Source organism: Anguilla rostrata, chromosome 6 (assembly GCF_018555375.3).
Source record: "Anguilla rostrata isolate EN2019 chromosome 6, ASM1855537v3, whole genome shotgun sequence".
Lineage (NCBI taxonomy): Eukaryota > Metazoa > Chordata > Actinopteri > Anguilliformes > Anguillidae > Anguilla > Anguilla rostrata.
The window spans coordinates 21,135,238-21,162,348 of record NC_057938.1 but is presented as its reverse complement, the minus strand read 5'-3'; the positions used below and the strand labels follow the sequence as shown (position 1 = coordinate 21,162,348).

Here is a 27,111-nt window from a genome sequence, read left to right as displayed (position 1 = left end):
TTGACCTGGTTAGCGTGTGGAAATTATTCTGTTTATAAACTTCCTACTGATACCTCTGTAGGCCATTGAGAGCTTTGTGGTGACAATGAGGTCTACAGCTCAGATACTGCAAAACTTCACCGCCGATCTAGCCGACATCCAGCTCCCCGATGATGCCCGGCACACCAAGGACCTACTGGCCACCCACACTGAGAAGTACAAAAGGGTGAAGGTGCGTAAAAGACCACGGCCAAATTAAAACGCCATCAGACATTCCCAGCGTAATTGTGGAGCAGTAATCCTGTCCTCTAACAAACATTTCACAATATATTTTCAGTACAGTCTGTTTGAATCCCTTAGTTTTTCCGATTTCACTCAGGGTCTTGTTCCTTGTATTTTTAGCATATTTATTTCAGCAATACCTCTAACTTCGAAATAGAGATTTCCTTGGTTTTTATTTGAATTTAGATCAGGATCATTGAAGTATTTCCATATTTCTTCAGCTCTAGCCATAGACACCCAAACATGCAAATGAGATGGTAATTAGGACTGAACAAATATGCCAAGATTTTCACAAGATAAGTGCAAAATTGCCATTGGGATGCTGAGGGCAGAATTGTGAATGTTCTGGGTCTCCAGACCTCCAAAACAAAATAATAATTAAAAATACATTTTTAAGTGTGGAATCCATCCTTTTATTTCCTTTTTCAACTACTGGGTTTGTGAATGACAATGAGTGAATGAATGAAATGTCTGTTTCACCAATATTAATATTAATCCTATCACAACTGACAACTTCAGTGAGCAGTCCAGTCCCGCGATATCGAATGAACCTAAACGAAATAAAACATTGAGATTGCTGACTAAATTTTATATATATATTCATTTAGTTTTTTTTTAAAGGAACCAAAAGGGACACCTCAACACATTATCGATGGCGGCCAAACAAACAGTCGTCTCCTACGCATTTCTCATTGTTAGGTATATACCTCATACAATGTAAAATGTGGAAATAAAGTCAATGATGATTCAGGTAAAACAAAGATATGTAACACTATGTCCAGTCTACATACAAAGTTATTCATACAAACGGCAACCACCACCACTCCTAGCGTATACTGATTTTTGGCTGGACCGCAACAGCGAGGCCAGCCCTACAAACACAAATGTCTGTGACTGAGTGACTAAGTGATGAAGTTACACCATTGGTCGGCTGAGTTACGAAGTTACACCATTGGTTGGCCGGATGAAGTGTGTTAGGTCCAGCCATATACTAGGTTTTAACCTGGTCTTGTTCAATAGGAGATTCTCTTCTACTCACTGACTGGCTATGCAAAAAGTTCTGATGGTGGGCTCTGTTTATGTTCCGATTTGAAACACTTACTTTCATTAGTCCAACTTTCCACTGTTTCTTGTATCAGCAATTTCACTCTGCAAATATGGGTAGATCTATCAAGCGGGCATGTTTGTCTAGCAGGCTGATAGTGAAGATCTAGAGGCATCCAAGGGGAGGCTACCACAACTTCTGAGTGAGCGCTACAGAGACGGTTTCTGTACTATAATTAACTGAGCATAGGCTACTGAGGGCTGACTGGCTATAGACATGGTGCAGGGAAGCAATGAACACATTCTTTGATCTTACTGTATCAGTAGACACATTCTATGTTTTTTTTTTTTTTTGATTCAGGTATAAAGTAATATGTGACTCTGAATATGTTTATATTTATATTTTGTTTTTATTAAACAATAAAGCAGTGAGCCAGATGCGTGATGGTTCAGATGTTATTAGAATTAGCTGCAGATCACAGTCGTTTGCATGACACAAACAGAATACTATGTGAAAGTTCTTTGACGTCCTCCAGTGTTTCATTTCTGTGTATTTGTTGAGGAACTGGACTAAAGAAAATGTTTCCACATCAAATCCTAGGTGTGGGAGTTTGTTTTACCCTTTAGCAAGACATTTTAACAAAACATTTCTTCAGTCAACATAGCTATTGTAGAAATACATAAACTGTAAAAAAGAAAATAATAAAAATCTAGTTTTTTTTTATTTTCCAAAAAGAAAAGATAATAATGCATAATGAAATAATGTAGAAATTTTATAGTGTGTTGCTTGAAATCTGATGTTTGGTTTATATTTTGCCATAGTGATGCTCTGGCTTATTCTCACATATGCACATTTACACATTTATTCTTACAGGATGAACTTAATCTTGCAATGAAACAAGGAACTACTCTCCTTTCCTCTATCAAAGAACCTGCCACCAAAAACACAAGCTGTAAGCTTAATCCTGACGAGGAAGAGAATATAGCCACAGTTGAGAGGTTTGCCACCTATTTTTTTTAACCTATTCTAACACTGTTAATTTTATTGTAGTGTGAGATGTTGATGAGATTATGGTAGCCCCACAGTACAGTGTACAACATGTCACTGTTCTTTCTTGAAAAAAGTCATGCATATTTCTTTGCATCTGATTCAGGTTTCTGGTGCAGTTGGAGGAGACAGGTACCACATTTGAAGAGTTGTGGTTAAAAAACCGCTTGAAACTAGAGCAGTGCCTGCAGCTGATGAACTTTGAGCGAGACTGTAGAGAAGTAAGCTATACTTTCATACAGTATGCAAATGGTGTGTATCCTGACTTGAATGAAACTGTGAATGAATGAAATTGATACGTTAGATTCCCTGATGATGAAATGTAATCCATAGGTAAAGACTGGAGAAAGATAGCAACATGTCCCTTGGTCTTGAAATAGCTGATTGGTCGCTTTCTCCCGCAGGTGAAAACTTCATTGGACGGTCTAATGAGGGCACAGGCAGCCTTTTTGGACTGTGGCAGCTCTGCCAGTCAAGCTGAGCAGCTGTTACATGAACTGAAGGCCCTTGATGAGAAAGCTCAGGTTAGTTCCATATTACATTAGAATGTATAGAAAACACAACTACATTCTGCCACAAGAGAACTTCCACTGAGATATTATTATTATTATTATTATTACAGCACACATGTAAAAATACTGGATATAGGAATAACTAATGATAATCCATATGGTCACTTCATACCCATTCAAATGCTGTTTACATTACATTACATTACATTTATTTGGAAGTTGCATTTATTCAAAGCGAGGTACCGTAAGTGCCTACCGAAGGTCATTGGAACAGCTACAGAACACAGGTCCAGTAAGGTACAATACTCATTTTGTTACAGTTATTCATAGCCATGAACACATTAAGTCAGGCACATCAAGATAATGATACAAGTGCAATTTCAGTGCTGGATGGAGATACAAGTCTAACATGAAAGTGCTACAGGAACAAATTTGGATTCAAGTAATAAATAAATGTAATAGTTTTATTTTTGCTGTTGTGGCTGTGTCACTCCAGTTTTTATCCGGGCTGCAAAAATGGTCCGGGTGACGCAATGACATTCTAAAACAGCTGTTATATATATATATATATATATAGCATTGTGACATAGTTAACGTTTCGTTACAGCGTCCGTTTCTGTTGCGATAAAGATTCCAAGATAACTTGGAATCTTTTTCTCTGGTTTAACAGGTTATTTTCCAGCCTGAAATGCAATCATATTAATAAACGTAATGATAATAAACACCCCGAAGTGAAGCGCAACATTACCTACTGATCATACATACGATCACTGTGAGGTTTCCATAGAGGATTTCAGCTGCATACTCCCGTATTAGCTACTGAAAATACTGCAGAGGTGGCTAGTGCATACTGACGCATGAGTGCTGTGTGCGTTGTGTTGATGGTAGCGTAGCGCTGGCTAGCACTAGAAGCTAGCTAATTGTTAAATAGTCTACTTAGCTACACCACAATATCACTATACCACTATATATAGTGGTGTAGATTTCAGGGGACGCAGTCACCCTCAATATTTAGTCCCCCCCCCAATAAAAACATGAAAGAAGCATTTCCACCATAAATCGATGCAGAAAAGGCACAAATTGGTGCATAAAAACTCAACAGAATGCAGGAAATTAAGTGTTTGATGGTCAAAATTTCCCCCGGAAGCCCACACCTAGCAACTCCGCTCTGTGTGTGTGTGTGTGTGTGGTGGGGGGGGGGGGGTGTTGTGTGTGGGTCGCTCTTTTTTTAGGTTACAGCAACAGCCCCTAAAATGTCAGTGCACGTCCCTGCCACACAATGTGTTTTAAAGTATCTCTCCCTTGCAGTAAATGAGCTATTAAAAAGCTTTATCATTTGAAATTTATGTATCCTGTTACTTAGCCCACCCAGTGTCCTGTGCCCTCACGTAAAAAGGTTTTGGTAAACAAAATCTCATGTTTTAGCACAGCAGCTAAGATAAAGTTTATTTGTGCTGGTGAGAAAGGTTGCCTTCTGCTTGAATCATACTCATGTCTCAAGTAATAAAATACAACTGGCCCCGGAAACAAACTCAATATTTTATTCCAGTATACAGAGAGTCTCACACTACAATACAGATAGTTGTCAGAGGTGACAGTTTCTTCAGCTCTTTTGCATCATTTCAGAAGGACCCGATGATTTTGATGTGACATTCATTCATTGCCAAAGGAATAATTCTCTGTCCCAGTCTATAAGGCTTGCCTCCCAAGCGCATGTCAAACTTGACGGGGAGGCAGTCTCCCTGTTGTACCAACCTACTTTTTCACCAGTGTAGACATTTATAAACCTATACATGCTGAGATGGGCAAAATGACATCAAAATATATTTTCATATTAAATACAATGTACACCAACAGTAAATAGTAAATATATGACAATACTAAATACTAAAACTATCAAAATGAAAGGGAGAACTTCATATACAGTATAAATTACTAAAAAGTATTTGAGATGGGTATCTGAAATACTGCCCAATTCCATGCGCACAGAGTGCTGCTAATCCCCATCCATTCATCCCTAGCAGCCAGGCTCCTGGCACCAGTTTGACATGTGGAGCGCATTCCACACGAGAACCACACAGCAACAGGGACATGCGCCGCTGCAAACGCCTGCGAATACCTCTCATCTCAGACCCATTCATCACAGAGGAACGCGCAGCGACGCCTGGCACGGAAACAAATTCACACACACACACACACACACACACACAAACATTCGGCCCTGAGACACAGAGGATCGATGAAATAATCTGTGCTTAAATAAAGAGGGTGAATAGAACTGTTAAAGAACAATGGCTCAAACTGATTTTTCTGAGGAAATTTCACCGTTGAAGTTCAGTTTCGTGGTGATATGCAGTAGTTACGCTCCGTGTAACCAATGCAATGGAAAAGAAGGCATAATAATGAAATATGATGACCAATAAATAAATAAATAAATAAATATATTCTAAGAAACCACATTTGTAGGTGCAGTTAGTGCAGTGTTTCTGTTTCACAGTGTTGTGGCATTCTGATATAAACTGTTCATGAATCCGGTGGTACGTGCTCTGATGCAAGGGGACCCCCCTTGCCAGATGGAAGAAGTGTAAATAGTCCATTGCAAGTGTGAGTGTAGTCATTAATAATTTTACGAGCTTTCCCTGGGCACCGTTTGGGGTAAAGGTCCACAATGGGTGGGAGATCAAGTCCAATGATGGATTTGGCTGTCTGACAGTAATAACGCGCCTTAGTGCTTTCTGGTCCTGGGGCACATGGCTGCCGTACCAGGCTCTACAACCTGACAGCGCACTCAATTGTGCATCTGTCGACGTTAGGATCTGGGGGTGGGTGGGTATGCCGAATCTTCTCAACCTTATCCGGAAATACAGATGCTGATGAACTTTCTTGGTAATGCTTTCTTGGTGTTATGGGACCCGGTGATGTGGACACCGAGGAAGCTCCACAGCTGATCTATTGACGGTGATTAGCTAGTGCTCTTATCTCTCGTCTCCTGAAGTCAAACAAAGGAATATAAATGAGTGTTAGCAAGTGAAAGTGGGCTAGTGTCTAAAGGCAGAACTAAGAGAGGCAAAGCGGTTTGAAGGTTGAGTACAGGGTGCTTTCAAATCTTTTGTCTTTCACTATTCTTACTTCTATTTGTGTCCTTTGACTGAACTGACTATGTATAGAATCGATACATAGTGTAATCTACGTCACTGCCTCTTCTCGCTTGCTGCTGTGCCCACAGGTAGAAAGTACAGAACGCCGCACTACCAGGGATGTGTTTACACAGTTGGACATCCAAGTTATTCATTGTTAATTCCTGCCATCTACACAAATTTCAGAGCCAAAATGACTCATTTTTTTGTGGTTTGATTCAGTCTGATTCAAATCTGAAGTGCTGTTTGCAATGAGCATGGAATTTTTTTTACATGACATGAAACCTGGCGGTGACTCAGTGTAGCCTTATTGAATTCAAGCTGTGCGTAAATCTGTAAGTGACAATGGCAGCGGTCATGGTTGCAAGAGGAAACAGCAAAAAGCGTTTCCCTGTGTAAATCATTCGGACCCGATGACCCTCCGCTCTGTCCGATTGACAGGAAACCTTGGACGCGGCTCACAGGCTGGCTTTGCACGGCGACCAGCTGATCCAGAGCGACCACTACGCCGCCGACCTGATCCGGCCCGCGTGCGCCGAGCTGAGGCGCATCTGCGATGACTTCACCAACGGGGCCAAGCGGAAGCAAGGCCTGCTCAGGAAATCCCTTGAAATCCACAGACGGATAAACGAGGTAAAAAAATGGACCCTGGAGGAAATGCCATTCTCTTTGTCCCTAAAACCTTTCACGAGCTTGAATATAGGCAGGTATTTTTTTTTTCTGGGAGATGAATGACTAACTATCTGAGTCACTACATTACAGTGGTTTTGGTTATATGGAGGTAATGCTAAATGCAAAGGAATGTTGACTTAAGAGGCAAAATGAGAATTTGAAATTGGGGAGAATAACTTTTTCAGAAAGGACTCTACATTTCTAAAGAATGCATTTGTGTCATGCTCATTTTCAAGACAGAAATGATGACATTTTACCACAGGGCTGAGGAGATGTTTTAGAAAAGCACATGGCTTTGCTAGTTTATACCACTTATTGAAGAGTAATTTACGTTTGGTTTATCTCAAAAAGATTTTCAGATACAACAATGACATTAATGACACTGACAGATTTTATACAGTGTTACAATAATACAATGGTGTTATATAATACATTTTTAAGTAGGTGATATTTAAGTTATTGTATTGTGATTGTACCCTTCATTTGGCCCATTCCATACCCAGTACTCTCTGGTGTATCATGATAGTGCTCCTCAGCTGTATCTAAATAAACGCCTTAAGCGCATAATCTAGCAGAACAGCACCACTCTTGTCACACTGGCACATGTATTATCTGAGGCTCATGGTTATTTTGTTCAGGACACCAGTGTTTACCTAGTGCACATTCTCTGGGTCTGGACAACCCCCTTCCTCACTTCCACTGCCAGCTGACTTCCTCCAACTGCCAGTGGAGGAATTATGCAGCACTTCCTCAACTCTGCCCCAGGAACCATTCAATATATCATCAGAAATAGCAAGCTCTTCCCCCTCCTTTGGGCATAGGGTGTGTCCTTAAACCCCAGCTCTAGATTTGTAGATCCTGAAATGTTTGGAGTTGCAGAAGGCATAGGGTAGGCCTCGAAAATGTGTACAGTTGCCCACAGCCTGGAACTTCTGTAAGCAAACACCCGGTCGAACAGAGGAGCCACTATTGCATAGTTATACTGCAGATGCAGCATCTAGGCCACGTGTGGATCATAATGTGTTTAATGTATGATAATGTTTGACTGAATTTTCTGCTCATATAATATTTTTCAGCAGCAGAACTTAAATTATTCAGTCCAACCTGTAGTTGAAATTTAATAGGTAGGGAAAATTACGGTCCACCAAATCCCGTTATAAACACCATTGCTGTCTTTTCCATGCAATACCAGTAACAAAGATGTTGGATTCCTTTTAAACTTCATAATTTTTGTAGCATTTAGAATATAATTTTTAAATAATGCACTAAACATTCTTATAAATGGTTATTATAAGTGTTCATTCTGGGACTAATGACAACAAATGAAGGAACCAAACAACTTTGGAAAACATATTCTTCTGAATAATTATTCTCAAATCGAATTGGTAGACAACTACGATTTACTCAGGGAGAGATCTGATATCTTCTTCAGAGATGCCTACATGCAGATATATTCAGTTCTGTCATCTTCTTGCAGAATGTTAGATAGCTTTCAATGATGCCTCACTGCTCTCGAACCGTAAAAAGTGGTATACAGTTCAGGCTCTAGGATGGACATTCCCCTTTGGCTCAGTATGAATAAGCTTAGGATATGGACAGTGGGAACCATGACAAAGAGGAGCACTCCTTCCCAGAATTGCTTTAGGGATGAACTTCATTACCAGGTCACAGTATTGGCGAATTGGCATGACCGAGGGAGCCTGAATCCGGGAGATTTTGTTGCAGGTGAACAACTGGTGCGAGTCAGGTGTGTACCTGCTGGCCTCCCAGGCAGTGGACAAGTGCCAGTCACCCGAAGGGGCGGAGACAGCGCTTCAGGACATCAGAAAGTTCCTGATGACCACCAGCGAAGCCCAGCTGAGTGGCCTCAAAGACCTGCGTGACCAGTATGAGGTCATTCTTACTGCAGAAGTCAAGGTAGGTGCTCTCTGCTACTTTCCTGAGAACGGGACAAAATTAATTGAGGGCAATTGTCCCTATTTTAGGTAGCTAAACAGTGACACTAGGACTCTGAAATGCTCTCACAGCACAGAGGAAATGTTAGTAAAGAGTCTCAGACTTGGAATGATGGTCTACGATGCATTTTTCATTTTAACTCATAACTGGTAAGGTCAGGACACACCTAATCGTAGATCACCTTTTTAATTTGGCCCATAATAGATAAGATTTAAGATATGAACAGAAAAAATCTGAACTTATATTCACAATCCTTCTCTGTTACGGATTCTGGATGTGGGCCGTCATCTAAGATCAACTTTTCCTTTTAGCTCGTAATTGATAAGGTTAGGATGTGGATAGAGCAAACCTGATCCTAGATCAGTGCTCTTACTCTTACTGAAATGCTGTATATGGACCTTCATCTAAGATAAATGAGGTTGCAAACAGGGCAAACCTGATCCTGCCTTGGCAATTCTTCCTTGAGGTTGTGGATATAGGCCCAAGTCTCATCCAGCTTTGGTCTAAGGTTGTATTCTGTCATGACCGCCATCTTCTTGCTTGCTTCTGTGGAACAGATAAGTGTACAGAAGGCCCTTCGGAGGCTTGAGGATGTGCAGGAGATGTTCGAGAAGAGGCAGGCCAGCCTGAGGAGGCTGTCGGCCAAGCAGACCCGGCCTGTGCAGCCTGTTTCGCCCCGCCCCGAATCCTTCCCAAAATGCTCCTTGCCGCAGTCACCTAGGGACACCGGACCCGGTAAGACCACAGACAGGCCTTGAGCAATCAACCACCCTTCTGGTTCTCAAAAGTCACCCCACTTGCAAGAAGCGCTCAACCGCTCTGCTTGCTTGTGGAAACCAGCGTGGTAAACCATGCACTTGCTGAGCAGAAACAGAACCTGGGCTGTTCCCGTTTCAGTGAAATCTATAAATGTGCAGTACATCTGAGTACTGGCTGTACTGTCTGTCTTTTGAAAAAGATTTAAAATTAGGCATTTAGCAAACTATAACAAACTGCATGGCCATAGGATGATTCCTGTAATGTAAAATAATAGCCATTAGGGGAATACTCTATCTGAGACATATGATCTAGGTGCACTGTAGAAGGAAGCAGTGAACTTATATGACCTTATTCTTCACAACGGAAAGGGAAGGATATGCAGAGAAAGATGTCTCAGGTGCAGAAAGGCATGAACTTAGTAGTGAAGGGTCTGACTTGAGTGTTGGAAAGGGGAACTCTGATCAAAAAAATATCAATGGCAGTTGGGGAGACAGGAAAGAAGGAAGCATACATCTGCAGACTGCACTTTCTCTCTCACTGCATTTTTTTTTACACTATTTTGTACTGCAATTACTACTCAGTGTTGTTGTTCAATTTTTCATGCAAAGTGATTAGCAATGCAGTTGCAGTGATGGTGTTTCAAATAAAAACAATGTGATAGTTAAAGTTCCGGAATATTTTTGCTGCATTGGCTTGATTTGACTTGTTTGTGTAACAGAATGTTGCAGAAGGTGAAATCACCCCCCAATAACTGTGAAAATTGTCCTGCACCTGAAAGCTGTTGGTTATTGTCCTTAGCAAGTTAGGTGGAGCAAAGCTACCCTTTTTACATTTTAGCCTAAGGGGCTTTAAATGTAGCCAAAGCATGTAGCTTACATGTATCCTGACTAACACCAGACCTGCCAACCTTGGGTACCACAGTAGTCAGTGTAATGCTTAGTTCACAAGCTTTCGCACCACTTCACTTTGCACACGACAGTCTGCAAGAGACACACACAGACACACACACACACACACAAGCCTTTCTTCATAATTCTAGTTTTGACTGTAGAAGTGATCAGGCAAAATTGTATAATTTGACCTGATTCTAAAATATCACTTGCACTGCACTGGGCTATATTATGATATACTTGCAAGTCAAAGGTTTGAGTACATGATTAATATTTCATTATATGATATGTGTGCTTATACAAACTGATGACCATCAGTGGATTGCATTTATTTATTTAATAAAAATGGAAATAATTTATTTTGTATATTGTAACATGTTTTCATTTTAAAGTATTTACATAAACTTATGTTGTAATGTAAAAAAAAAAAAAAACTTATGTTGCGATGTAAAACACTGTCAGGTATGAATAAAACCAAGTTCCTGTGCATGATTTCCATTTTTATTAAATAATTGAATCAGCTTATATAGGCACACATCATATAGGGCTAATGAAAAAAAGTATTCAATTGAAAAATTATCTAGGTATGCCTTTGCAACTAGAGGTTTAGCTAAATTATTACATGAAGCTCCTTGGTGGCTAATGTCAAAATCATAAATGCACAATGTGCAAAATGCATAGTGCGGAAGTTTTGACGGGCGGAGGTACGGCCATTGCCCCTGAGTGTGCGCGATTCAAAGTTAGAACAGGGAGTCTCCGTGGCGTTTGAGTTGCTGCAGCTAAATAATTACATCAGTTATTCACACCGTAGCCGTCTCGTAACGAGACTAAATCGTATGCGAGCTACTACTACGGCTAACTATATTCACAAATTTATCTTATTAGGATATACCCCTTGAAATGCATCATCACGTAAATTTACCCAACGTGTTTTAACGTTTTATATGTTAACATTACGATCACATTTGTGTGCTTGATTATTACTCTCCCACTTCTCATTTCACCTCAGCAATGCAGCGTTACGCCTCGGTGGATAATAAAGTACCGCTGTGTGTCAGTGCATGTTGAGTGGGTCGGGGAGGGGTTACAGAACCACAAGCACAAGGTCGCATCTGGTCCAATCCGAGGGATGTAGTTTAAATACCAAATAAATGTGCGGTATTGTTTTGTACTGATTGATTGTTTTCCGTAATTAAATTAGAATCATATATATATATATTTTTTTTTTTGCATAGTTTTACTTGGCATTTCGTACATGCATATTTTGATCAACAATTGCGTGGTTGGTACACAAAATGTGTGCAGGTTGACAGGTCTGTAACACTACTGACAGCATTGTCTTAATTGTTCCGCCTTTGACTGTTCTGGCTTGCACGAGGAACTGGCTGAAATCCTCATTTTGTGTGGTACAGTTCTTTCAACTATATTGTAATTCAATGAATGGGCCAAATGTTGATGCTTGAGATCTCTTTTAAAACTGAGATATCATGCTCCCTATACTATTGGGAAGGCATTAAGTCATCTAGTAATATTACACACTGGGTGGCAAAGAACCATATTTGTTTAAGATGGTAGCTTGCAAAACTGAATATCAAAATCTGTCACGCATGTGGTTGCTTGTTTGTCATAATCTGTCATTCTGAGTCATTTGCCACTAATAAATTAAACATAGACTGGTGCGAGGTTGTCTGATGCCACACATTTGTAGAACATGGCAGAGGTACTAAATGCTCTGAATGCGACCAGGCAAATTTAATTCTGCTCTGATACAGAAAAAGGTAAACATTGTGACGTAATTTGGTGAAATGTCGCATTTGTATCTGAACTAGCGTTAGTAGGCTACTTTGGCTGGACTCTGTAGCTTAGTCAGTGAGCGGTGAATATTAAAATCGCTGCCACAGTCCAAGGCCTGTTGTCTAAAACAAATGTCCCAAAGAGTACATTTTTATATATATGCCCTTTTTACCTTTTTTATGTACTGTACACCACAGACAACTTGCTACCATCTTATATGCACTAGAGCTTCCGAAAAACATGAGACACAAACTTGATATATTTCTCCTCTCAAAGTGTATTACAAAACAACCACTTAGCTGTCTACAAAAATCACTCGATTAAGCTAATCAATCTTCTCACAGATGTATTACCATTGTAAACCACTCTTTCATACATTCGGCACAAACTTGGAATTGTTTAATGTTAACTAACTCTTATCACTATGTTAATATTTACAAGGTACTGTTTCAGGAAAATAGATGAAGCAGTATGTTTGACGTGAATGCTGTTCAGGTCACGGTACCTTTATCAGCCGGAGAAATTCATGGTTGATTGCTTGCTTAGTGGTCTGAAGCAACAGTGAAACTTGCAGGAGATTTGCATGTTAAATTACCCACATCCCACTGGTTCCGAGAAATGGAGCTGTAAATGTTGTTGTAGAAGGGTAACGGTAAAAACATTTGCTGTCACTTTAAAACAGGAAGATTATTATTGCATATTCAGATTTATATTAGAAATACTGGAGAAACAGTTAATGTTCTGCAATTATTATATCAATATTTTATTGTTCATGTTAAAGAACTATAAGCCAGTGTTTCAGCATTTAAAAAAAATGTAATTAATCAATTACACATGATATTTTGAAGTGCTATGGCCATCTTACTTTTTTATTATCATTAATTATCCTACATTTCACACAGGCTGCCCTCATACCAGGCACCAATCAGAGGTGGAAAATCCATGTTCAGAAAGTAAAAGTCCACCCCAGTATTTTGTTCCAATCTTCTGGATTTGCTAATTAGCACAATTTTCCAGCCAGGAGGCAGAACTAGTTAATGACCTCAGCTGGCTGAGTTCATGGGTGGTACAAAAACATGGCAGGATTTTTTCCTTTCTAACATCTGGATTTTCCAACCTCTGGCCCCAAGAGGGTTGTGTATGGTTTGAGTATATCGCACAGTCTAGTGTTGACCGCTTTAAATCAGTGGTGAATTAATGAGTATATCTTGGACAATGTCAAACAAATGTATGCCTTTAATCAAATCAAATCAAATTTTATTTGTATAGCGTATTTTACAGCAGTTGTCACAATACGCTTTACAGACAACCCTGGCCTAAACCCCCACAGGAGCAAGCCTAAGGCAACAGTGGCAAGGAAAAACTCCCTGTGGCAGATGAGAAGAAACCTTGGAAAGAACCAGGCTCAAGGGGGAAACCCATCCTCCTCTGGTCAGCTCAGGGTGCCGACTGGTGACCAACATGTCAGTCAGTTTTACAAGGTTTATGATGTGGCTCAGATGATGGGTGGAGCCGGGTGGCGGTGATGGGGAACAGCAGGTGGCGACAGATGTGGGCAGGGTGGAGGCAATGACGAAAGAGGGGCTGGACCGCAGAGGTGGGGGAGACCAGACGACTCTCGAAGCACTCTCGAGGGTTGGGGCAGCGTGGGGAAGAGGGTAGAAATGGAAATTAGGGAATTTGCAATATAGCAGACAGTGGGTAAAGTGGCAGTAGTATGTATTGGGGGGACCCCGCCAGGAGTAGTATATGGCTGCATAGCTACTAGGACAGGGATGGAGAGCCCATGCAGTCATGAGGGGTAGAAAAGCATACCCGCCTATCAAGAGCCAGCCCGTGTAAAGTCGGGTCATAGCTGATTGACAAGTGACAGTAAGGAAAGGATTGCCACCTACAAAGCTCTATGACTACAGGCTTCTCGCACCCTGTCTCCAGACTACAACTGATTATAAGCCTGAGCATAGAGGTGCATTTTTAATCTAGATTTAAATATTGAGACTGAGTCTGACTCCTTTATAAATTTTGGAAGCTGGTTCCACAGTAGTGGGGCCCTGTAGGAGAAAGCCCTACCACCTTTTAGGTTTTTGGAAATTCTTGGGACTACCAAGTAGCCTGCGTCTTGGGATCGGAGTGACCTTGTCGGCGTATAAGGTAGGAGCAGGTTAGATATGTACACAGGTGTACGTCCAAAAGTCAGGAGCAAAACCTTGAAATCTATCCTATGCTTAATGGGTAGCCAGTGAAGCGATGCTAGTACTGGTGTAATGTGCTCATACTTCTTAGTTCTGGTCAAGATACGAGCAGCTGCATTCTGCACAAGCTGGAGACTCTTTAACGAGAGTCAGAAAGCAGGGCGCTACAGTAATCTAACCTCGACGTAACAAACGCATGGATCAATTTTTCAGCATCCCAAACTTTACAGATTTATACATTCAGGAATATGTATGAATGAATGTGTGTATATATTTACAAACTTGCTTAACAGGAAATTGATTTAGTTGCATTCTAATGGGAGTCCCGCCCTCCACCAGCTTCCCATTCTTGCTGCAGTTTCAGATTTCAGTCAGATACGGCAGGGCAGGGGCCTCCTTTGAACACGAAAGCACTTATGCTCCGAGAACTGTTCACTTTGCGTGGGGTGAGGTGGGTGGGGTGGTTTAGAAAAACAGTAGAGGAGCCACAAACAATAGATCAGTTTTTTCAAGGCATTGATTTTTTTAAAGGAGATCAGAACAGAAACGGAAACATTGCGATGAGTACGAAGAGGAATTCTGCTGTCTCCCGAGCCAGGTGGACAGTAGAAATGGGCGACAATCTAGTAGAATTATGACAATGGTATGAATGCTTATTTAATGCACACACAACAAGCCCGCGCGTGGCACGGTGATGCAGTGGATAGCACAGTTGCCTGCAAGGGTCTGGGTTTGAATCCCAGCCGGGGCCTTTCTGTGTCCATGAGCAAAGACACACGCGTTAGGCTGATCGGAGTGTCTAAATTGCCCGTAGGTATGATAGCGTGCGTGAATGGTGTGTGTGCCCTGTGATGGATTGACAATCTACCCAGAGTGTATTCCTGCCTCTCACCTAATGCATGCTGGGATAGGCTCCTGACCAGGAATAAGCAGGTTAGATAATGGATAACAACAACAAGGATGCAAAGTTTTGTCTGAGTTGTGTTTCTGCAAGCATCAGGTTCTGGGAGTCTGGACTCTGATTGATTATGAGTGTAAATGTTATGTGTGTGATGCTCCATCTTGGCCAAGTCATCTAGTGTGCGATTTCTGATGACTGGAAGACGAAAGAAATCTGTTAAATCTGTCATTATGTGTGGGGTCTCCCACGTTTATAATATCGGTTAGGATTTGAAAAGTCCTGTAGTGTGCACCAGACATAATAGGCTAATTCTAAGTAGGCATTAAATAGGTTGATGAATTCCACTTCGGTCTGCTAGAATACTAGTTCAACTGTAAATATCAACCGTTGGCAACAGGCCAGGCACCACTAAATGATTTGTTCTGAGAGCCGTAATATGATGTACTGTGCTATGCCAGTGCCAGCTGCTGCACATTGTGTCCCAGTCACTTGTACTTGATTAGCATTATGGGAAACCGTGCACTGTCTCATTTTGATATGTTTAACATTCATGCTGTAAAAAACTAATTTGAAATGTTTTTCTTGGGCTAACAAGCACATAGGTTGACAATGCATCTTTGTGAGCTATAGGGCTAGAGTTCAAGAATGCAACACTTCTTCCTCTCAAGTTCCAGGCTAGGCTTTTTCAAATTTCCGCAGACGTTTAATATTTCAGAAGCTATGTAAAAGCCAACTGTCTTTTGGCAGTATAAACTACCTCTTCGAATACAGTCTACCCGACATTTGAAAAAAATAAAATCCTGACACTTGGGTCAGCATTGGAGTAAGGATGTGTTGTACATCGCTCTGGATAAGAGCATCTGCCAAATGCCTGTAATGTAATGTAATGTAAACCAACTGTTATCTGAGCCATCTGAACAGGAAAGATTTTTAAACAAACAAGCAATGTGGGGGCCATTATTGTGCATTTTCCAAACGGTGACAGAATAAAAAATAAATAAAAGAATCTCCCCATCCAAATCCATGTTCGTTCCTATATCCCGCTCTGTTACAGCGCCGAACCGCAGAGGTTCAGAGAACTTGAGCACTCCAAAACAGCCTGCTGACAGTGATCTGCTGAAAAAGAAAAGCTCACGCAAGACAAGAGGCAGCATTAAGGTACAGTCCAATCTCTCACCAGCTTCATAAAACTGTGTTCAGAAATGTGGTTACAAGTGTAAAACAAACACCCAGGCAGACACACACACACACACACACACACACATATGCACATCAGACCTGAATCAAATACAGGCACTCCTGTGGATACCTGGGAAATTTCTTGAAAACATTTGACCATTTTTTTTACATTCAATAAGAATTTTATAAAAATATGTTTCAAATTGTCCAGAACCTGCAAATATTTTTAATGCAGAAATGCTGTCAAAATGTTTTTACATGATGGTGACTCTAGTGTGGGTTATTTTCATTTGTTGGCATGTAAATAAAAAACTGGCTAAAGTATTGTTTTAAAACTCTACTTCTGCCCATCCCTAATATAAATCAGAGATATGAGAGCTGAAATGTGTAAAAGTAATCTTTCAATAAAACCTGGGCTACAGATAGACATTTAGCTAATTAGTTAGCTTGCTAGGTACACTGCTAGCCTCTTTCTATCTCTACAAAAAGTCTTGCTACATGGCTATATGTCTTTTCATATTCCACAGAGGAGACCGCGTTGCCACATTCTCTCACCCCATTCTGAATACACTTCAATTCTGCACCCAAGCATATTTGTCAGTCTCCTTGCAAAAATATTAAACTGCTTAGCAAATTTAGCTAATTGCTCATTGCTTTACGGGGTAGAGGTTGGGGAAAGGGGGAACTAGCGCGGGCACACTGGGCCTACTGGACCGAGTTTTCTGTCTGCTCATGCGCAAAGCTGGCAAGTGAGCAACAACGCAGCGAAACTGGAGTGAGAGAATAGAGAAAGGCTCCATCCTTTTGAAGCCCGGCTCCGCGCTCTAGTCAAATTACGTCTCCTACACTCTGCTCATGCGCTCTGACTTCCTTTGTTGAATTTGACACTTCTGTGCTTGTGACATGTACCGTGACACTGAAGGGTGAATAGCCTGCTCCGTCATTGTTGCGGGCCCTGGTTTCCCGTTCCAGATGGCAAATTTAATGTTGTTGTTTCATTTAAAACTGCGACATCCGGTGTAATTCTGCTGTCATGAGCCACCTTACGAAGCGCACCAGCCTGTGAGAAAGGACTTCTCCGTTTCATCCCTTTTTATCTCTCAGATCAGTGTGTGCTGCTGGTTGCACGAGTCTCACCACAACGGAGTCTGGTATGATTTGGAGATAATTAACCAATGGGGTTCCCCTTGGCCTAGTCCTCCATCCCTCTAATCACAAAGCCGAACGATCAGATTCTTTTGTTCAAATTTAACTTCCCTTTAATGGTAATTTTCTAATCACCATTGGATCCATATTGTCTCTTTGAGACAGTATTTTAAAATGCTGTTTAGGTTTATGTGCTTAAGTCCAATCAAACTCAGCTTGGGAAAGGGTTGTTTTTCAAAATGGATTGGTTTTGTTTCTCACCATGAACAATTAGTCATTTCAATTAGATTTTATTTGCAATGTAAGGCAAATGAGAAATAATTTTCATTTGTAGTGACTTTGATTATGCTTTTTGGCCATAAATAAGGATGCGACTTGGATATGGTGTGGATGATTGAGAAAGACGTCAATGTACCAGAACTGCACCTACCTGTATAGCAGCTATGATGTGGTAGTGTTCTTTGGATCAGACATGATCAGGTGTTTGAAAAAAACAAAACAAGACAAAAAAAAAAACCCCAGCTACACCCTGATGATTAACTGGAAAAGGGATGTGGTGTTCTGAATTTAAATGCCGGTATCAAAAATATTATTGTATTCTTCTCTGGTATGTTCTATATATGTAGCATTGTATGAGGTAATAGATATGCAGCCTTCTTACCTGGACAGTACGTGGTAATGGCCACTACAATTTTTGCTCATGACTTTCCAATGTTTGAATTGAATTTGTAGGGAAATCCCTAATTCATCTTTAGCTGTCAGTGGGGCAGATGTTAGCTGCTGAACCAAATTCAGCAATAAAAAAAAAAGCTAGCTTGTTTTCGCAAAACTTATGAAGCTAGCTAGCAAACCAACTTATTGAACGTATTGTAAGAGGTTACAATCAATCAAAATGAATCTGCATAAATATGCTTTCTTATACAAAAACATGGAGATTTTAAGTTTACACCTCTCACTGTGATCACACTGATCTTGAACCATCAATATAAGCATGAAAGGACCTTTAAAATGAAAGAAGGACGATCATGTGTTTGCTTGTATGGTTTCACACATTATTTCTTTCAGCTAAGAAAGGCCACTGTACCGATTGGCCCGCTTAACATTCATTGCTGTTCATTTGCCAAACCTTAGATTGAAGTTATGCTTGAAGCCAGCCAAGGAGGATCGAATCATGCACTGCTGACCAATGAGACGGAGGAAAGCCTGTTGAATAGACGGAGGTAAGGGTTCCATCAACGTACACTGCATATATACGCAATTGCATGAAATGAATGCATCTGCTTATGGGTTAAGAGACACAGACCATATAAATCTAAATTAATCCGCTATTATTCATTTTATATATACATTCCTCTCTTCTCTTTATCAAGCATACTAGCCTCCATGTGTTTTCCAAGCACAAAAGGCCAAGTTGTCATACTTGCAAAGCGTATATTATACACATATAAGAGACTGTGTTTTTAAGACTAACTGTTTGCATGTGTGACTGTCGACCCATTCAAACGTGTACAGGAAGTCAGTGCCAGTTAGTTGTGAGCTAGGGTGCTATTTTTTGTTATGTGTGGTCACCCACACTGGTTTCAGAAATATTGTTGCAAGTATGAAATGCACACACATGTACAGGCACGCTCACATACACTTACCTGTAGATGTGCAGATTATTTACTTATTGCACATCTGTGATATTCGATATGTGTGATGTTAAGAATGTCTATGGTAACGAAAAAAAGATTGGTAACCATTATACCTGAAGATGTTGTTTGACTATTAATCAAGCAAATTAGACTTTATTGAGCAAATCTTTGATGGGAAAAGGAATAATTTAAGAAAACATCTAATTAAGTAGTAATGACTTAATTAGGAAAATCTTAAAATGCAATGTACGAATGTTACTTATTTCAGTGTGTTTGGATGCGTACACGTGTGCGGACGTGTGGGCGTACATGTGTGAAAATATAGGGTAGAAAATAAAAGTGATTAAAGCAACAATAAAGTTGGCACACAAGTTGCAGTACCATTCTTTAAGCTTGAATGATAAAGCAAATATTTCTGTCAATGATATTTCTGTCAGCAAAACATCTAAATCTCTATATAAAAATAAAAAGAATATTCAGGAATTAAAAAAAGCTTCCCCCCCCCATTTACGACCACAATGATATGGTTTAAATTGGGTTTTGAGCACACTTTATTGGTTGCTGGGTTATAACAGGACAGAAAGCTGCATGAGGACTTGCAATATGTGTAAAAAAAATAAAATAAAAATGAGTGGACATTGAAGGAATTTCCCTGATGAATACAATATACAAATTGGATATGCAAAGAACAGGACAGTTGTTGAACTTGGTAAAATACTTCTATTTCATGTAAGCTAACTTTTCCATGCAGTATTATGGCTCCACGTGACTCAATATATCAAGTAAAATGTGATAAGCACACTGTATGTGCCATCGCTATTGTCCATTATATGCATTCACATAGAAAGACCTTATTATTGTGAACAACTGTATTGTAAACCCAATATCTCTTTTTCATAAGTCTCCATAAACAGCAATTGACATTTTTTTTTTTTACTATGACTATTGATTATTGAGTGTTACCATAAAAGACAAAAAGCAGATTCTTTTCTGTATGCAAGTTTAATGGCTATTTATACATTCAAAAACGGTGCGTGTTTCCCAGATAGAGAAGTGTGAATTTAAACCACTTCCTGTGTTGCTGCTGTGACATCTGCAGCACTGCTGTGGGACACTGCTGCTTTTTAGACCCTCAGAATGATAGGAGGTCCAGAAACGTTAAGCTTAAGTGTATGGGTGTGGATTTGCTTACAGAGCTGAAAGCGGGGTGTTTTTTGGGAAGTGTCTGCTTTGTTCACCACACTACTTTGTCCTTGGTGTAAACTTCAGGAATGCACAACAGCAGAGAGCAAAGCAATGGAACTGCTCTTTCAATCAGTTTAATTGAATTGGTTGGTACACGAAAAAAAAAATGTTGAGAACCTTTACATCCTTCATTATGACTTTAAACAGAGACTAGAGCTCATGTGAAACTCCGAAACTGTGTGGGACATTACTCCTCTCTCTTTGGGAAGCCAAAGAATACAACAGACAGTACTTGAGTAACTTTCCCTGCTTGAGATAGAGATCATCAGGAGGTAAACATATGTTGCATATATGTTGGTGGGGGCACCCCAAGAACTTGGTATGTGCTGAAGTCACACAGCTTGCTATAAAAATGCAGACTTGCATGGGTAAGTGTCAACATAGGAGGGTTTGCAGAGGAGTGCCACTCTGACCGCTGTGCAATAAAGCCTTCCGAGGAGTCCGCCAGAAATCTTTTGTACTTCGAGGCTGGTGGCCACCTTCCAGAGGTCGTGTATGTCGTTCACGTGTCCGTGGGAGGTTATCATCTTGCCGTAGATGCATGGGTGATACGGGGCTTTTCCCTCTCCCGAGAAGAAAACGTGTTCTTGAGGGGACACCCCCATCGCGCTGGCACAGATGCCCATGAAGACGTCGTCGATGTAGAACGTGGAGTTGAACGTCAGAGAGACCTGGTAGATTTTGGAGGCCACGTCCCCCGAGATCACGTACCCAGCCCCAGCCGTGTAGTCCGGGTAAGAGGACCACCGGTACATATCGTAGGGGACGTAATACTTGCTGGCTTTGTGACGGATGGGAGGGGCGCCTCTGTGCACGCGGCCGACCCAGAAGTCCCGCACGCCCCTCCGGTCCATCTCCCTGAGGTACCTGACCAGGTTGGGCATGTGGACGAAGACGTCGTCGTCGGCCGACATGAAGAAGCGGGCGTGGCCACAGTAGGCGTGGGCCCAGCGGAACTGCAGGAGCAGCTTGACGGTCAGGTTGTGGAACGTGTCGGCAAAGTCCTGCTGGACCAGGTCTTGGTACCTACGGTCCTCTTCGAGGAGGGCCTGCTGGGTGCTCTCCCTCTGCTGGGGGTCCTGGTGAATGCCCAGGGCAAACACCACCCTCACGTTGGCACCGAGCTCCTGCCGGATGTAAGTCTCATTCCCCCAGGTGGAGCGGATGGACCGCCGCCTCTCCACATTCTCGGGCGATGTCTTCACGAACAGCAGCAGGAGCACGTCCCTCCCGGTGCACTTGTGCTTGTGGTTGATCAAGTAGTCGTAGCTGCTGAGGCTGTCGGCATCCTGTCGGCTGATGGTGAAGCTCTTGTTGAGGAAGTCATAGCTGTTGACCATATAGCGGTACGAATAGGACTTTGCGTGGCTCACAACGTGTTTGTCCAGCTGTTCCCAGCACACCATCACCACAGACAGGATGAAGATGGTCATCGCTAGCTGTACGCATTGACACTTTCTGATCCTTCTGAAATTTATAAACATCCTGCAGTCTTCCAACCTTCGCTGTCAGGTCCAATTGGAAGTGCTTGACGGGGCACCTGTGTTGTACTTGGAATTATTCAAATGGCACGCTGATCTGAGTTCCATTTTATCGATCCCGTAGGAGGCAGGGGGCATGGGTTGCTTAGTGAAATGTGCCCAGATTCATTTTGTCTGTCTTAGAGCAGTCAGTGGACTGTTTGGTAATTCTGGAGACGACTGAGGTGGGTCCTGCTGCACTCACATTTGCCGAAAGATTGGTGAGGTCATTTTGCAATTCCGAACAGTCCTTATCTCTGTGAAGAAGATGAGAATATATTTGCTTAAGTCACAGGATATTCAGCTCACCAAATACAGAACAGTAGTGATGGTAAGAGTATAGTTTTTACTTTTTCTCTTATAGGGATATATAACAAAATAATCTTACACTGAGAAAACATTTCCTACGATATTTCTTTTTAAGACGTACTGCTTCAAAAATTCAAACTGCCTTAACAGGATGCATGCATTTTTTTAACAACACTTTAATAAGTGCAGTTTCTGTAGTTCTGTAGTCATGACAACTTTGATGACACTACAGCACACTGTAACACCTCCAGTTTGAACTCTCACCTACATAGTGTATGACAATAGCCGGAAACAAAGTGCCAGAGCTAAACAGTTTATATATATATTTTTTAATTACCCAAAGAATTAAAAAAACTAAAAAATAAATAAACAAGCACATTTTTTTCCATTCTTGATAAAGTTTCTATCAGTTAATTAGATTGCCCTCATGTCCTTGTTGTATGAGAAATTACAATTATGCCTTGTATCTAATTTTATTATTTAAGATAATAAAATTAGCTACAAGACTCCTGTGATCTGTCATCCTTTCCAGAGGTGTCATTGTGCAATTGCAGTTAGCTACATATAGGAAATAAAATCCAGACACTCCACTCTGTTGGAATAATACGCATACAGTATCGTGTGTATAAGTGGGGAGCCAACAACACTTTTTGGCACCACAAATTGATATGATAGCAGTCAGTAACCCCCCCCACTTCCCCCCGAATGATAAAAAACCCAAATTTACGTGCTTCACATGGGTAAGTAATTTGTAGTTCAAGCCCGCGACTAGGTTGCATTTCTGACTCGTATGAACTTCTGACGTACGATTGCTTTTTTTAGGAGGAGGATGGCGTAACTGACACATGCTTTTGTGTCACGTTAAACAGGAAGCTTTTTTTGAGGTGGGGAATGGGCTGCTTGGAAATCTCTTGACTGCGAAACTGGACGTTGTCACGTCTCTGTCAGTGAATACAAAAGCCAACACAGCAGACGCGTCGCGCGCGGACGCGATAATGGAGGGTTTAGGTCGCGGGGGCCCGACCAAATCGCTGAGAGCTGCACGACAAAACAATGCCATTACTACAGCAAGTTTGCACTTGGTAACGCCAACAATGAGGCACCGGCGTGTACAGCTCCAATAGCCCCAGTGTCAATACCGGGGGGGATCATTGGCCCCGGTGACCCACAGTCAGTGAGTGAAAAGCTTTAAAACATCATTAGTCTGCCGCAACTAATGGGGGTCACCCACCGTCCACTGAAGTGGTCGCCTGTTTACACCAGTGTTGTAGCAGCATGTATAACCCATGACAATCTCTCAACTTGTTTGTTTTTTTATTGTGCACGTCTGTATCTGTATTCATCTGTTATTCGCCGTCTGATAATTGCTTTCGGCTGGTATCACTATGACTCCATCGTGATTCATTAATGTTGGCTGAGTTGGGGATATTTAGATGGAGTGGTTTGTTTTGGATAGCATATCTGGCTTGTGGTTAAGTACTGTAACGCTAGCATTTCATAGCTATGCTATTGTGAAGCAAATATTTTCCACAGAGAGGAAGAAATTCCACAGTATACAAAAAAGGAAGTTTCTCTGCACTTATTATGCCAAAGTCACAGATAAGTTAAAAACAAGAACATTTTTTGAGTGAGTCTTGTCATTGACTTCATTTAATATTTTTGAAGTACTTTTGTTACTCAGTTTTAATTATACTAAGTCTGAAATATATTCAAAAGTATGTCAAGTAAGCTATTGAACTGCTTTTCATATGTTTTTCCCTAGCTGAATCCTTTATAAAAATCTTTACGTTCTGCAGTTCTTTAAATAAAAGATCATTTAAAAAAAGTTTTCTTATTAAGTATTAAATGATTTATCATCTATTGCACTAATGAACAAAATTAAAAAATACTAATCCATACAGAGTTGTCTAACATATCAATATTTAAATAGGTTCATATGTAGCTCCCTGAACATATACCCAAATGTTCAAAATAGCATTAAGTCCACACCCAAGAATCACAAATCTCTGTATCATTAAGCACTAATGAGAATGTGCCAAAATGGCCCTTCTTCGGTATTTCAACCATACTGTAAACTGGAAGTTCATGTTTTTCATGACTTTTTCAATAGAACATTTTATAATAGGTAATATTTTAGACTCTAATGATCTAAGGTATTCCATTTCTGTTAGTCATTGTGCTTCCACAAAGGTTGGGCTCCATTAAAGGGAGTTGCCTCCCCCGACGGTCCCCCTCCCCACCCTCGTGCTCACATCGTGTAGTTAACTGGCTTCTGGCCATGGGCTTACTGCAAAACCGGCACAAACTTCAGACTCCTAGCATTAATGCAGAACCGCTCATCCCTGTTGTCCCTTTATTTTTCCAGCCCCTTCTAAAGTCAGCCTATGAAAGGGAACAGCTCTGCGCGCTCCTCTTACAAAAATCTTACACTATAAATAGAAGTCTGTTCAGCACTTACCAGAGCATGAAAGTTTGTGGGAATGGGGGAGGGGAGTCCGGAGCTGGCTTTCTGGAGGTGTTGGAGTTCCAGCAGACAGCAGAGAAGTCGCTTGGATGTTTTTTTTTTTTCTTTTTTTTTTTTTTTTTTGTCCTACGGTGAGAGCGAGGTGGTCGCGACAGAGGCGAGCGCAGCAGGGCGGCCCCTCCCTGAGCCGAGCATAACGTTTTGTGAACCGTTGCCCGGGCTGCTCTTTATGTGGGAGTGGAGGAGGAGGAAACGCGCTCAAAGGGGAAGCTCTGCCCTCTCGATTTCACCTCAAGCACTAAACTACTGCATTTCTTTGTCGGTTTGAATGGTAATTCAGCTCCGAAGTCAAAGTTAAAGTCAGCTCCAAAAGAATTGTGCCATTTTCTAGATTTTATTTTACTAATTTGATTTTGCGTCATTACTGCCGTCCACACTGCCTGATGCAGGGACTAGACTGCATGCATGAGACTCCCTACTGTCTCTCAGGCTTAGAAAAAGCTTTTCCCCTCACAAATTTCCTGTAAAAATTATAGTCACATGGAGTTAAATCAGTTTTGCCTATTTTTAAATAGTTGAAAATAAGATTATATGATTCATAAAAAGCATGTATTTATGAACTGTGGATTCACTGTTATATGTTCACTGGATGTTTTCATATTTGCAGTACTGTTATTCCACATACTTCGTATTTCTGGAATAAATAAAAAAACTATTAAACCTATTTTCCCGAAGGTTTTCACCATTTTTTTATGTTTAATATGGAATTCTGTGTAATATGCACTGTGATATACCCAAATTGTACAACCAGGTTTTTTCTTTTAAGAAAACTGTTCCTGTTTTTTCCACGTGCTGATTGAACAAAGAAATAGGAGAATACATCAAATGGCATTCAAGTGCGTGATAGTATCGACAGCACATCAATTGAGGCTGCAGTTCAGACCAATAATCCTTTTAGAAGAATCAGTAGAGGCAGGAAAAGGTAGCTCAGCTAGAGAGAGTCCCTCTACATTCCAAGCAATTGTTGATTCTCTTGACAATTTTCTGTTCCATAATTATGGTATTCTTCAGTATCAAATGTTTAGTAACATTAGTAATACACTAAAAAAGGAAATCAATCTCTATGCTACTAGCTGGCTGATTTTGGTATACATTTCCAGTTCACTGTAATATTACCTGACAATTACTACTTTACCAGCTAGTTTAATATTTCAACTGTAACCTGCTCAACCCATTTTATTATTTGTTGCAATTGATCCCTTACTACATTTCTGTTGCATGCATTCTACCTCTGCTTTACAATGGGCTCTATAGCCGGGTTCCTCCTGAGATTTCTTCTTGTTTTTTCTTTTTGAGTGTGTTTGCTCCCACTAGCAAGTTTTTAATTTATTTATTTTTACCTCGCTTGCATTTTGAGAGTTCAGGCCTGGATTTTTCCCAGTTTTCCTTCTGTTGCTCTGTATAGCCTCTTTGTGGCAAATCTCTGTAAAAGGCGCTATACAAATAAAATTTATTTTATTTGAATTCAACTATACTCAGATTATGCCTTTGTCTTCCCAGGCACATCCTGAAGGAGATGATTGAAACAGAGAGATTGTACGTGGAGGAGCTTCAAAGTATCATTGAGGTGTGTTTGTTGTTCTGATTTGCTGTCCTGTGACTAAGATACATGGTTTGTCATTGACAAGCCAGGTGCCATGGAGACAAATCGAACACAACAAAACAGACATAACTACACAAAGAAAGCCGCAACCTTTTGTTCTAATTAGAAGCTCAAGATTCTACACATACAGTTTGTAGTATTATTTATTCATGCAGAATGCAAATAAACTCATTATAAACATTGGCCAGTGCCCCCCACTATCTGATAGGACCCTTTCAAAAATGATACATCAAATGTGATATCATTTACAATCTTAAAACCATTCATCTTTGTGTTGTGTTCAGCTCATGAACATTATCTATTACACCATTATCCTTTGTTCTCATTGCTGGTGACCTTTTGCCCTGTGACTCCCATGTTGTAGGGATATGCTGCTAAACTGGAGAACACAGAGTTATCTCACCTGGTTCCAGTAGCATTGGAGGACAAAAAGGAAGTGCTTTTTGGAAACCTCTCTGAAATCTATGAATTTCACAACAGGTAAGAATTTCCCTTGTGTGTATGTACGCACGTACAGGTGCTTACATAAATGCTTGCGCACATCTTGGCTTTTTTTTTTTTTTCACACATTTTTACCATTTGAATGAAGGCCATACTCTTCAGAAAACAAATACCATCGCTCTCACTCAGGAGCACCAAACAGGTTTCAAGCTTTATTGCTCAGACCAGACTCAGATTTTTTTTTCTTTCCAAATTTTTGTTTTTGTAATAAAACTGATATTATACACAAGAATTAAACAGACCCGAGGGAATTTCAACTGATAATTCAAATGGAAAGGGATTAC

The 27,111-nt window shown here is 40.7% G+C and overlaps 2 protein-coding genes across 5 annotated transcripts in view; one reads left to right on the top strand and one right to left on the bottom strand.

The window, feature by feature from the left end:
• LOC135256808 (guanine nucleotide exchange factor DBS-like) overlaps positions 1–27,111 on the top strand; it is an 86,433-nt gene that overhangs the window by 26,005 nt on the left and 33,317 nt on the right. For all 4 annotated transcript variants that reach the window (XM_064338966.1, XM_064338969.1, XM_064338967.1 and 1 more), the window contains exons 7-17: positions 62–211; positions 2,180–2,304; positions 2,460–2,574; positions 2,758–2,877; positions 6,444–6,635; positions 8,400–8,591; positions 9,188–9,365; positions 16,221–16,324; positions 18,623–18,711; positions 26,224–26,290; positions 26,691–26,806. In XM_064338966.1, the coding sequence (XP_064195036.1) occupies positions 62–211; positions 2,180–2,304; positions 2,460–2,574; positions 2,758–2,877; positions 6,444–6,635; positions 8,400–8,591; positions 9,188–9,365; positions 16,221–16,324; positions 18,623–18,711; positions 26,224–26,290; positions 26,691–26,806 (1,448 nt within the window). The remainder of the gene's footprint in view (positions 1–61; positions 212–2,179; positions 2,305–2,459; positions 2,575–2,757; positions 2,878–6,443; positions 6,636–8,399; positions 8,592–9,187; positions 9,366–16,220; positions 16,325–18,622; positions 18,712–26,223; positions 26,291–26,690; positions 26,807–27,111) is intronic.
• Positions 19,659–24,892, bottom strand: LOC135256810 (lactosylceramide 1,3-N-acetyl-beta-D-glucosaminyltransferase A-like). The gene is made up of 2 exons (XM_064338970.1): positions 24,658–24,892; positions 19,659–22,147 (listed from the first exon to the last, which is right to left on the bottom strand). Exon 2 carries the CDS (start codon positions 21,852–21,854, stop codon positions 20,715–20,717), a length of 1,140 nt encoding a protein of 379 aa, XP_064195040.1. The 5' UTR covers positions 21,855–22,147; positions 24,658–24,892; the 3' UTR covers positions 19,659–20,714.